General features: G+C 39.8%; 1 protein-coding gene and 1 pseudogene across 1 annotated transcript; both read left to right on the plus strand.

Moving 5' to 3' along the window:
- On the plus strand, positions 3,810-5,782 carry LOC18791921 (geraniol 8-hydroxylase). Its single transcript, XM_007226613.2, has 2 exons — positions 3,810-4,779; positions 4,998-5,782. The coding sequence occupies exons 1-2, from the start codon at positions 3,829-3,831 to the stop codon at positions 5,607-5,609; spliced, it is 1,563 nt and encodes a 520-aa protein (XP_007226675.2). The 5' UTR covers positions 3,810-3,828; the 3' UTR covers positions 5,610-5,782.
- Positions 6,945-10,226, plus strand: LOC18793022 (annotated as a pseudogene).

A 13,590-nucleotide genomic window follows, 5' to 3' on the forward strand; every position in this document is an offset into this window, starting at 1 on the left:
AAGGAATTTGGGGAATTGAGTGGCACCGTTGAGTTGAGATCAACGATACGAGTTCGTAGACAGGCGTCATGTTCAATTCAGAGTTAAAACGAAGAAGTTATGATTTACGGAAATGTAGTTGAACAACCGCAATTTTTGCAAAGTTAAAATTTAAATATCCCAGCTTCTCTCTCTCTCTCTCTCTCTCTCTCTCTCCTTCACTAAAACAAACCGGCCACTTTGGCTTGCATTTTCTCCTCCTTCTGACCACGGCGACCTATTAAACGTTCATCTCTTCTTCCTCTTCACGTTCATACCCATTTCCACTTTCGAAACTCCAAGATTGATCGCGATTTTGGACTAGAACTGAGCGAAACCCTAATTTGTGGCCCGGCAAAGTTCGTACGATTTCTAGCGATTCCGGCAGCCATATGAAACTTCATTCCCTCATCATGCTCTACTTGTTTATGTACTTAGTTTGGATCGATTTTGAGGTTTTACAAATCAATTCTTAAACCCATTTTTGGTCGTGGTCCAAGAACAAAAGTTTATCCCTTTGTTAGTTTGATCGTATTGGTATAGGTGTTTGTCAGGAGTTTCCGAGAAATTCCCGTTGCAGGAAATTTCTCAAAACAACCACGCACTAGCAGCGCCGGGTGACGGCGTGTCGGCCACTGTGTGGCACCCTATTGAGTTCTAAATTGTTTCCCTTGTCATCATGAGCACGACGGTATGCTCGGATTTGGATTTGGTTATCGTTTGACATTTGAACAGATATTGCACCTATTTTGGTTGGGAGGTGTTTGTGGTTTGGTTGTTTGATTTTAAAACGGTATTTTCCTATGAGAGTTTTGTTAACTGTTTATGAATTATTGTTCTATCACTTTTACTTTCTGAGAATGATATATCCATGTTTATTTTTATATGTGTGCTAAAATGGATTAAAAATTGGATTGTGTTGTTTTCGGAAATATGGTTGTCTTTGGAGATATTGATATCTTCTTCTGACATCCCGGTTGCCTTCTGAAATATTGATGTCTTCAAACATCCTGGTTGTCTTCAAAAATACTGTTGCCTTCGGAAATATTGATATCTTCGGACATCCTGGATGCCTTCGGACATCCTTGATGCCTTCGGACATACAGTTACCTTCGGAATATCTTCGGATATACAGTTGCCTTCGGAATGTCTTCGAACATAAGGTTGTCTTAGGAATATCTTCGGACACCTCAGTTGCCTTCGAATTTGTCTACACACGTATGACAGTGTGCCCACGAGTTTCGAGGACTCTTGTGTTGGAAAATTTAATATTAACTAATATTGATTTTCCTATTTGAATGGAAATTAATAAAATTCATTGGGTTAAAGGCATCTTCACATGGGGGGTGACAACTCTTCAAACCAAGGGATGCATTGTTTGGGGTGACAACTCTTCAGACCAAGGAATGCATTGTTTGCCTTTTCAGATTGAGATACCTTTTTAGAAAGGGTATTTCATCATCTATAAATAGAGCAATCCTCCTACAGTTTTATTCATTCAGTTTAATTCTCTACATATAGACTTTCACATATAGAAAGCATTAGAGTTTTCATAAAGGGAGGTTCCTGCATAATTTGGTTCAAAGTTCCTTGTGAATTGCAGTGCTTCTTTCATAAGGAGGGGAGTCGTTGTATCCTGGGAGGCGAACGCTAGTGAACCATAAGCACCAGTGTGGGGCGTAATTCGTCTTAAGGTCAGAGTGTCCAACACTTGCCTCGACTCAATTAAGGTTCTTTTAATTACATACTACTGTTGTAAAAATTTGTTTTGTTTGTAGTGTTTATTTGATTATTTTATAGCAATTTAGCACTCATATTTCCTACATCTTGAACCGTGTAATGCAAGGATTTGCATTCTCAAGTGGAGTATATCTCCCTGAGTTATGCGAGGATTTGCATTCTCAAGTGGGGTATATTTTCTTGAGTTATGAGATGAATGCGGTCTCAGGCCGACCTCGTTTCCTCCAAGTTCTATGATGATATATCACAGACGTGGCCACATGTGTGGTGCAAGGGGAATTGACAAATTATTTGTGTTCTTAGGTTGAGTATATCTCCATGAGTCCTATGAGAGGAATTGATAGTATATTATTGAAATTGATGGATTATATTTGAGGTACAGTTAAAAGGATATTCTTCACCACCCTCCCTGCTCACATTATCTGCACAGGGTTGGCCAAGATCCCTAGTCACCTACCCGACTTGTCTATACAGGGGGGTGGTTAGCTAGTTTTCCCTTCCCCTGTTGCCTTCGGATTTGATGGTATTCCCATATCCCCTCCCCCCCTTTTAGGGTCAAGCCTCACATATCCCTTGATGGGTGATTACAGGATATATGCAATATGTGGATAATTGCAAGTATGGCTTTCTGGTAAAAGGTTTGGTTATGTAAGTGTTTGGATGTACAGCGATAAACTAATTGAATAGTTAGATACATAATTACATGGTATGACATTCAGTTATAAAGCCCCTCATTGTGAGAGAAATACCTTTATAGTCCGCAATATTTCAACGGAGCTCTAAATAATGCTCTATCCACCATATTTAGAGCATCAACCAGGATGGCCTTAGATAACCTGATAAGATAAACAACGCCATCCGCCATACGAAGTGGTGGCGTTAGATGAGGTTTGTAAATTAAATCACCATTTTTTCCAATCCACAACGTAAAGAAAGAGTTGAAGGCATATAGAAACAAACAACGCCGTCCAAATAACAAAATGCATCACACTCAAACAGGGACAGTGGGACATTTTTGGTAGGTGCTTTCAGGAAAAATGGTTAAAAAGAGGTTGAGTAGGTGCTTTCAGGAAAAATGGTTAAAAAGAGGTTGAGTGGGGATGGGGATGGGGCTCTATATTTTATGTATTTTTTATTTTTTGTCTCTCCTAAGAGCTGGTTCCCCTCATGAAATGAGCAGAAAAATTCTCCACCACTTCTTATTTTAGCTGCATGTAGGCTTCCCAAGAGATAGAAGAGAAGTTCACTTGGGGTCTGCAGGCTCTTAGAGCAACTCCACCCATTTGCCTTTTGCTATGGTAAGGGAGGGGATAAGGCAGCTACTATTCACATGAATAGTGATTGCCCTTGTAAAAAGCCATTTCTGTTTCCACCCGTTGCCATGACAAAGGGCAATTACTATTCTTTTTTTTTTTTCACAATTTTTTTTACCTCAATAATTAATTTGGATAATATTTTCGGATAAGATTTTCGGGTTTCTATGTGTCAATACTATTCATAGCTCATAATCGGATAAAATTTTCAGTTTCAAATTTCATATAAATTTCAAAAACAAATTGGCAGGTATTTATAGAAAAAAATTCACTAATTTTTGGGTATTTTTAAAAAAAAATTCAGAATTTTTTTTAGTATTTTATGGTAAAAAAATTGGCTGTCATTAGATTGGAAGAAAAAATCCGATCGGAGAGCCCAGACGACATCACATGGCAACAGAAAAAAAAAAATTCAAATGAGTGGGCTGACGCCAGCCTGGCGTCAGCGATGACATCAACCCAAAACTCGAGCTCGTGCTTGGGCTGAACTCCCCCTCGAGCCAGCCCAAGGTCGTGGCCCCCACCTCCTGCCCAGGCAAACCTTCGCTGCTGGAAACATGATTTGAACTGCTCTTATACCCAAGCAAGTTGAAGTATTCCTCCCTTTATTTATTTATTTATTTTTTTAAGAAAAGAGAAATATATTAGTACTGTCTATTTTGCCACATGGTAGGAAAGTCCCCACCTAAGTTTTTCTCTTTCGTGTTTATCTCCTAGCATGTTGGATATATATATATATATATCAGTAGTGAAAAAAATGCTCATGTCCTCTAAACAATTGTGCCAAAAATTAACGGCTGGAAGAAGAAAGAGAGAGATGGATTTCTTGAGTTGTGTACTATTATGTCTAATGGTTGCCTGGATCGTAATCCAAGCCCTCCAAAATTCATTTGCAAGAAGAATTCCCACAAACCTTCCACCTGGACCAAAGCCATTTCCTTTGATTGGAAATCTCCTAGAGCTTGGAAACAAACCCCACATCTCACTAACCAAGCTTTCAAAACGCTATGGCCCCATTATGACTTTACAACTCGGCCAACTAACAACAGTTGTAGTTTCTTCATCCATCGTCGCCAAACAAGTCCTCCGAACCTATGACCGATTCTTTTGCAACCGAACGAACGCAGATGCACTCCAAGCCTGCAGCCATGCCAAGCACGGCATGCCCTTCATACCTGTTTCAGCTAAATGGAGAAACCTTCGCAGAATATGCAACTCCCAATTGTTCGCCACCAAAGTTCTCAACGCCAACCAAGCCAACCGTCAACTAAAAGTGCAAGAGCTCATAGCTGATGTCAGCGAAAGCGTGGTAAAAGGTAAGGCAGTTGAAGTTGGAAGGGCTGCTTTCTTAACTACCCTCAATTTGCTGTCACGTACTGTCTTCTCTGTGGATCTAGCGGACCCGAAAAGTGAGACGGCTAGAGAGTTCAAGGAGTTGGTGTGGGGTATCATGGAAGAGGTCGGGAAACCAAACTTGGCTGACTATTTTCCTGTGCTTAAGAAGATTGATCCCATGGGGATACGGCGCCGTTTGACCAAGCACTTCCGGAAGATGATTGACCTCTTTGACCGCTTGATCTTCCAAAGGTTGGAAACAAGAAAATCACATGATTATGTCACAGCCAATGATATGTTGGATACTCTTATAAACATGAGTGAAGAGAAAAATGAGGATATGGACATTCCTGAAACTCATCATTTGTTTCTGGTTAGTTATGGATATAGCTTTCCTACATATACTAATTGCTAATTAGAGTGTATCTTTTTGTGATTATTAAGGTTGTTTTTGGTTTTGTTTATACCATCTAAACTGACTTAAAGACGGTTGAGATAGTACACGTAGTTTTATTAGTTCATTATTATACATATATGCTAGCTCCGATTAATTTTCTGACTAAGTAATCAGCCATTTGGTGAATAATATAGGATTTATTTGTTGCGGCCACAGAAACAACCTCAGCCACATTGGAATGGGCAATGGCTGAGCTACTATGCAACCCTGAAAAACTGTCAAAAGCTCAAGAGGAGCTAGAACAAGTAATTGGGAAAGGGAAACCAGTTGAGGAAACAGACACTGCTCGACTTCCTTACTTACAAGCAATAATCAAAGAGACCTTTCGGTTGCACCCAGCTCTTCCGTTTCTTCTCCCCCGCAAAGCCGAAGCAGACCTGGAAATCTGCGGGTATTTTGTACCCAAGGGTGCACAAGTGTTGGTCAATGCATGGGCCATAGGCAGAGACCCTGGCTTTTGGGACAACCCGGCCTCATTTATCCCAGAGAGGTTCTTGGGATTGGATATGGATGTCGCTGGCGGAAGCTTTGAGCTTATCCCGTTTGGTGGTGGGAGGAGAATATGTCCTGGCTTGCCCTTGGCAATGAGAATGTTGAACTTGATGTTGGGTTCACTTCTTAACTCGTTCCATAATTGGAAGCTTGAAGATGGAGTTGTACCAGAAAACATGAACATGGAAGAGAAGTTTGGCATCACTTTGCAAATGGCTCAGCCTCTGAGAGCTGCTGCCATGGCCGTGCCATAAAATATCCTACTAGCTATTTGTTTTTACCTAAGTTAATATGTTGTGAAATTGAATAAAAACTATTCATGCCATGGAATAAAAACTATTCATGCCATGGATACTCTCACAAGTTCCTCCAAATAGGTTGTGTCCATTTTCTTGCCATGGAATAAAAATTGCATATTTAACTTTCAGTTGTCCATTTTTTCTTATGCTCATCTGGAATGGATTTTGTTTACTCAACGTTGTTTTAACTTCTAGTTTCAGGTTTTCTTCTTCGTGTAGAGCATTCATTTTATTATAATAGATTACAAAACCCAATCTGATTTTAAACAATAAAATTATTGCCAATAATGAACCATTTGTTTGAAAGAAGAAAATTATTGGCAATAATTAATAGTTTTAGGTGGGTCGAGATGACATATGGGAGAAGAAAATAATGGAAGGAAACAACAAAGTAAGATCCATTTGTTAATCAAAGAGTTTTTGCTGTTCACAGTCGCTTAAGGCAACTGCGAAATCAAACTCTCTCTTTATTTGAAAAACTTCAAATTTTTCGCTTTCGTACCAACTAGAGATTATAACGACCTTTCGAACAATAAATCGAGCGAAGAACAATTCCAACCATTGCATTTCTTGCTAAAATATGAAACCTAACTTGAGAATATTTGTTTGTAGGAATTTTTTATGTATTCTTCTCCTTGTAGGAGATCATATTTATAATACAACGAAACTTTAATGGGCAAGTAAATAATAAATTCATATTTCTATTTACAGTAGGAAATCAGGAATTAAAGTAAATCAATTACAATTATAATAAGAATTCTTGGTATGAAAAGAAAGTAAGTCAGTGGTCCACAAGACACGCCAACACTCTCTCTCACGTTGGTACATAGATGTCGTCAATGCCCAACTGATCCAGTGAATTGTGGAATGCTTTACTGGAAATTGCCAATTTGGCGTCAGCATTGACATCAGCCCAAAACTCGGGTTCGCGCTCGGGCTGAACTCCCTCCTGGGCCTACCCAGGTTCGTGGCCCCCACCTCCTACCCGGGCAAGCCTTTGCTGCTAGAAACGTAATTTGGGCTCAAAACGCTCCCAGCCCGCCCCCTAACTTCTCCACTGAAACTGCTCTTATACCCAAGCAAGTTCAAGTATTCCTCCCTTTATTTATTTATTTTTTTAAGAAAAGAGATATATATTATTACTGTCTATTTTGCCACATGGTAGGAAAGTCCCCACCTAAGTTTTTCTCTTTCGTGTTTATCTCCTAGCATGTAGGATATATATATATATATATATATATATTATTGAAAAAATATGCTCATGTCCTCTAAACAATTGTGCCAAAAATTAACGCCTGGAAGAAGAAAGAGAAAGATGGATTTCTTGAGTTGTGTACTATTATGTCTAATGGTTGCCTGGATCGTAATCCAAGCCCTCCAAAATTCATTTGCAAGAAGAATTCCCACAAACCTTCCACCTGGACCAAAGCCATTTCCTTTGATTGGAAATCTCCTAGAGCTTGGAAACAAACCCCACATCTCTCTAACCAAGCTTTCAAAACGCTATGGCCCCACTATGACTTTACAACTCGGCCAAATAACAACAGTTATAGTTTCTTCATCCGCCGTAGCCAAACAAGTCCTCCGCACCCACGACCAATTCTTCTGCAACCGAACTATCCCGGATGCAGTCCAAGCCTGCAAGCATGCCAAGTATGGCATGCCGTGGCTGACGGTTTCCTCCACGTGGAGAAACCTCCGCAAAATATGCAACTCCCAGCTTTTCGCGGCTAAAGTTCTCGACGCCAATCAGGCCAACCGTCACCTAAAAGTGCAGGAGCTCATAGCTGACGTTAAGGAAAGCGTTGTGAAAGGTAAGGCGGCTGAAGTTGGAAGGGCTGCTTTCAAAACTACGCTCAATTTGATGTCACGGACTGTGTTCTCTGTGGATTTAGCGGACCCGAACAGTGAGAGGGCTAGAGAGTTCAAGGAGTTGGTGTGGAGTATTATGGAGGAGGCTGGGAAGCCAAACTTGGCTGACTATTTTCCTGTGCTTAAGAAGATTGATCCCATGGGGATACGGCGCCGTTTGGGCAAGCACTTCCAGAAGATGATTGATCTTTTTGACCGCATGATCGTCCAAAGGTTAGAATCAAGGAAGTCACGTGATTATGTCACAGGGAATGAATGTTGGATACTCTTATAAACATGAGCGAAGAGAAAAATGAGGATATGGACATGGCTGAAACTCAACATTTGTTTCTGGTTAGTTATTGCTACTCTAGCTCTATTAATTAATTGATAATTAAATTGCTTAGATATTATAATTATAACTTATTGCTAGATTGTGTACCATCTTAATTGATCATTTTAAAAGAGTGCTGCTAAATGAATCTTAAAATTAACTGAGTACACTCTATGATCTAAGTACATCTTAATATTTAAATCAAAATATAAAATTAACTAAGTACACCTTATTTAACTACCAAAAATACTCATTGTACACCCTAATACACTCTATCTCGTCCAAAAAAAAAAAAAAAACCAACAACATTCATCGATCTCCCTATGATCCCCTTTTCTCCATACTTTGATTCTCAAAAATTTTAACTGTAAAATCTGGACAGTATTGTTCTTTTTGATATATCCTAAATCTAACTATAATGATACAAAAACGTTCAACATAATTCTTTGATTTCATTCCTCTTGATGCTAAAACGTTCAAATTATGATTTTGCCTGCGAAAACTTCAAAATCTTCCTTAGTTCTTTAATGTTTTAGTCTTTAACTCCAAATGGTAGAGCAAATAAACAAAGACTCAAACAAATAATTAATTAGGATTGCAGATAAGGACTTCACTGTAAAGATCAATCAGCCTTGTATTTATATATGCCTTCAATTTTCTTCGAAGAATGCTAGCCATTGATTGATGTGTGTCTCACAGCGAGTCCATCCATCAATGGCTAACACAAACAAGCACTGCACTGTATTGAATCAGCCCCTGCATATTTCTTTTAATAGCTTCAAGTTTATTCTTGGCAAAACGAAAATTTCAGCAACTGTATTGCTGAAATACACTTTGCTTTGCAAACATAAGAGCAGTTTTTAATATGTCTTCATGTAAAATTGCATTTTCAAGATCTCATGTTCAGAGACTGTACATTCATCATGAAAATTTGCAGAGAGCTAAGAAGAAACAACTACATTGTGTGGTTTATTATAGCAATCAGTCAAGTCTTTGCAGTTATTTTTTTTTTCTCTTTTTTTTTTTTCTTTTTTTGAAACTGCTACTCGGTATTGGCCAAAAGAAAACTGCTCTTTATTCTTCCAGTTTGGTATTTTGTATGTTTTATACTGAGCAGAAGAGTGATTGAAAGAAGAAGAGGTTCTACTGAGCTTGGTTTTGAGAGATAAAAGAGTTCGGCTGTCCAAATGCTAAGATGGAGAAGAAGAGAAGTGTAGGGAAAAATATGCCGTGTCATATTTTAGATGGTTTTTAAAGAGTGTTGCTAAACGAATCCTAAAATTAACTGAGTACACTCTTAAAATATGTGGTGTTATGTTTTACAATTGAATATATCTTTTTTAGTCATTTTATATTAGGGTAAATTAGTAATTCAATAAATACTTTGATAGTAGGGTGTACTTAGTTAATTTTAGAGTTCGTTTAGCAGCACTCTTTTAAAATTATGACTATGGTCACTTTATTTTTGTTGAGATGGTATAAGTACGTTAATCCTACACTGATCAAGGTCTTGTGTTCAAATCCCCTTATATCGCTTTTATAAAAATAAAAATAAAAACTATATATATATATATATATTTGGTGCCCATATTAATTTGACTAATTAACTTTTTGGTGAATTAGGATTTATTTGGTGCGGGCACAGATACAACTTCAGCCACATTAGAATGGGCAATGGCTGAGCTATTACGCAACCCTGAAAAGCTATCAAAAGCTCAAGAGGAGTTGAAGCAGGTTGTTGGCAAAGGAAAACCAGTGGAGGAATCAGACATCACTCGGCTCCCTTACTTACAAGCCATAATCAAAGAGACCTTCCGGCTGCACCCAGTTGTCCCACTTCTTCTCCCTCGCAAAGCCCAAGCAGACATAGAAATCTGCGGTTACATTGTACCAAAGGGTGTACAAGTGTTGGTCAACGCATGGGCCATCGGCAGAGACCCCAGCATTTGGGACAACCCTACCTCATTTATCCCTGAAAGGTTTTCAGGATTGGATATCGACGTTACTGGCCAGAACTTTGAGCTTATTCCATTTGGTGGTGGGAGGAGAATATGTCCTGGGTTGCCTTTGGCGATGAGAATGTTGAATTTGATGTTGGGTTCGCTTATTAACTCGTTTGATAATTGGAAGCTTGAAGATGGAGTTGTGCCAGAAAAAATGAACATGGATGAGAAGTTTGGCCTCACTTTACAGATGGCTCATCCTGTGATAGCTGTGCCCATCAAGTATTAGGAGAACGAAACCTAGCTAGCTATGGTTTCTATAATAAATAGATTTATGTTTTTATTAGGGAGTTACAATAATTAATCCTACTAATGATAGGAAATGGTCAGTTGTCAATTACGTTGTTATTAGGCCATAACTCCATATTTATGTGTATGATAATGGCTTGTTCTAATTGTAGATTATTCTCTACATATTTATATATTTTATAATGATCATATGAATGACTAAGGAAAAAATAGTTTCTATATGGAATATGGTATCAGAGCTAATGGCTAACGCCGATTAGCGATTCTCCCGTTGCCAACATTGAGAGTCGTTGGTGCTCCGCACTCCTCACCCGTAAGGAGGGTGTTTGTTTATGTTTAGTGCTTTTTCCTCTCCTCTTCTCAAAGATGAATATATTTTTTTCTTCCATGTTAGCGATTTTTTTTGTATTGTTTCATCCTTAGTTATATTAACTGCGGGCATCGGCGGCTTCTTTCTTTTTGTTGTGCCTGATAAAATTGACCTTAGATGGCTTCATTTTCTTCAAATCACCCCAGTTGCCTTTCCCAATCTGATGAGATTGGACAAATAACTTTAATGGACCAATATGCGCAACCCATGTAGAAAACCATATCTATTATAGGGTGGACTCCTATCCTGGTGTATGATTTTTGTTTTGTAAAATCACCCCAGTTTCCCTTCATTATGATGGTAGATTGACCTTGCGAAGGCTATATCTAAAGGAAAAGCAAACAGAGCCATGCCACTAGAACACAGATTTTTGTTTTGTAAATTTTTTATAAAGTTATTCGGTGTTGATTTTTCAATTTAAAAAATGTATTTGGAAGTCTTGTTGGCTCAATCACTTTTCTTTCTTTGTTCTACTCTTCTAGATTTGGGAGGGGCTACTTCGGCAACGGGTGAGAACTGGTGTTAGAAGGGGATGGAAAAGTCGTTGAAAAATTAGGTTGGTTTTATTGATATATTTTATATTTATAGTGAATTGATGGAAATGGAAGCATGTGATTTGATTTAACGGAAATTTTTAAAGGAGTTTGACGTAGGTGGTAAATATTGCAACACTTTAAATAGTTCAAGTGGTTGCTAGAAAAAATTAAAAATTCATGTAGTAATCCCGCACGTACTAAAAAGTTCGGATGATATTTATGTAAATTCCCCTTTAGGGTAAATAGAGATAGCTTGTAAAAGCTTCCACTTCTAAAAAATAAGTCCGGATCCAAATTGTTCTTGAATGTCTTTACCTAAGTTTGTCTCTTAGCTTAGAGGATGTATATAAAAGACTTAAAAGAGTTAGTCTTGAAAAGATATTTTCATGCTTTCTCAATAAGTCTCAACAATCGTGCCAAAAATTAATTAAGAGTTAGGCGAGAGATCAATTTCTTGTGTTGCATGCAAATGTGTCTTATGGTTGCCTGAATTTCTTGTGGGGGAGCTGGGAGGAGAAGGGGATGGAGAGAAAGAGAAGGAGGGGGGGGGGGGGGGGTTGTTATTTATTATAAAGATTTTTTTAATGTTAATTTATTTTATTATATAATTAATTTATTATTTTTTTAAAGAAACAGCGGGTCCTACAGTAGACACGTTATCAATTAAATCAAATAGTCAACTTAATAGAAAGTTTAAATTGGTCAAATTTGAAAATCATCAAGTGTAAATTGATGAAATTGGAATTCGAGAGCCTATGTTCAGAATGATCCTAAATCTTCAGGAAGTCTTTTGACGTTAGTCCTAATATATATTTGTAATTCCATGAGTGTTTCATGTTGCATGTTCTGCGGGTCCTTTTCAAATAAATCAGCCATGTGCACAAGAGTGAATTTAGCTGAAGACATGTCATGTCTTCTGTTCATAAAAAAACAACAAAGAAGGTTACTAGCATTCCTTATATATATATGTGTGTACTTTTTGTTTTTGGGTGAGAAAAGTCCCTTCGAGTGGACAGGAAATTGTACTTTTTTTGTCTTTTCGCATTTTTTTTTTCATGTTAGAGTAGTTTGGGACCATCCTCGTTCAAAGGAGACATGTGCAGTTGCAAAAGACCATCGTGCATGTTTATGGGAAAAAACAAAACCTCTAGCCCACTTGGCTATAAATTATTGTATGTATGTTGTTTACACCATAATGAACCGAGCAGACCCAGCATCAAAGCGACTAGCACCAAGGCAGCCACGCCTTCTCCCATGCCGAAGGAAGACACACTTCCGAGGTGCCTGACACCTGCCGAAGCTCTCAGCTGCCAAACCTAATCTCCAGGACACGTGTCGCCACCACAACGGCTTGCACAAAGTCCCACATTGGAACTTTGTGCAAAGCTCCCACTTTCACTTCCCTATAAATAGGGAACAGTACCAAGGTACAAAAAACGACTATTCTCCCACTTTTACTGTTACTCTGCCAGAATTACTACTTGTAACTGACTTAGGCATCGGAGAGCCTTCGGCCAGCACCACACCGGTGTCCGAAGCTTAATGATTGCTTCTCCTCTTTTACCTTCTACAGGTCTCTCACCAACCCATTTCACCAAGGGCCTCAGCCTTCTTCTCTGCTGAAGACTCAGCACATCTAATCACTAAGTTGGACTCAATATTGGCCGGGCCATTTTGAGCATCAACAGTTTGGCGCCGTCTGTGGGAACTCGACACTTGAATCCCCTCTTTCTCTATCAGCCCAGCTGGCTCCTTCACCCCTCAGGCCCCGTCGCCTCTTCTTCACCCCACATTCTGCTATGCCGACCGAGGATAGCCGCGACACCCAGCACCATACCCCCCGCGATGGTACTTCTAGAAGGAAATCTTAGGAAGATGCCACTCTCCAGGCAGAAGTGGAGCGCCTCCGCGACAGTGTCACTAAAATGTCGGAAAAAAACGAGCACCTTCATTGCAAGAACATTGAGCTAGAACATGACTACCGTGTTTTAAAGCGGAACTGGGAAAGGACTCACACCCAGGATGCCCAGCAAGACCTCACCCAGAACGTTGGGCCTACTCAGCCGAACCAGCCGGTACACTCCAGCCACAGTGCCTCGGCCCAAGCTAGGCTCCGCAAAGGTAAAGACCACCTTCATCCGGAGATAACCCAGTCGCGACCCCTTTGCGTTCCCCCACCGAGGGACCGGCCCCATGAACCAGTCAGGATCTACCAAGATTGCAGGGATCGCCTCTCGGACCGTCAGCCGAGGCCGGTCCCTATCCCTGTCAACCTCGAAGACCCACGGGTGACACACCTGGGCCTCTCGCCAGCCCCCGTCCGCATACCCGACGAGGAAGGTGTCGGGGACTCGGATACTTGGGACTTTTATAATTCGGAGACCCAGCCAAATTACCACACCGGGGCGCTGGAAAATTGGGAACAATCCCCAGTCCCTGTCTGCCCCGCCCCTAGGCCTTTGGCGCCTGAAACTCTTCCTCATGCCGACCCGGCCATGAGGTTTCTCTTTGAAAAGGTCCGGCGCCTGGAAAGCGAACAACATCGCAGCCCATCAACTCCTTCTGGGCTAACCACGACCAGGGCCCTTTACCG

This window comes from Prunus persica, chromosome G1, assembly GCF_000346465.2.
Source record: "Prunus persica cultivar Lovell chromosome G1, Prunus_persica_NCBIv2, whole genome shotgun sequence".
NCBI classification, from domain to species: Eukaryota; Viridiplantae; Streptophyta; class Magnoliopsida; order Rosales; family Rosaceae; genus Prunus; species Prunus persica.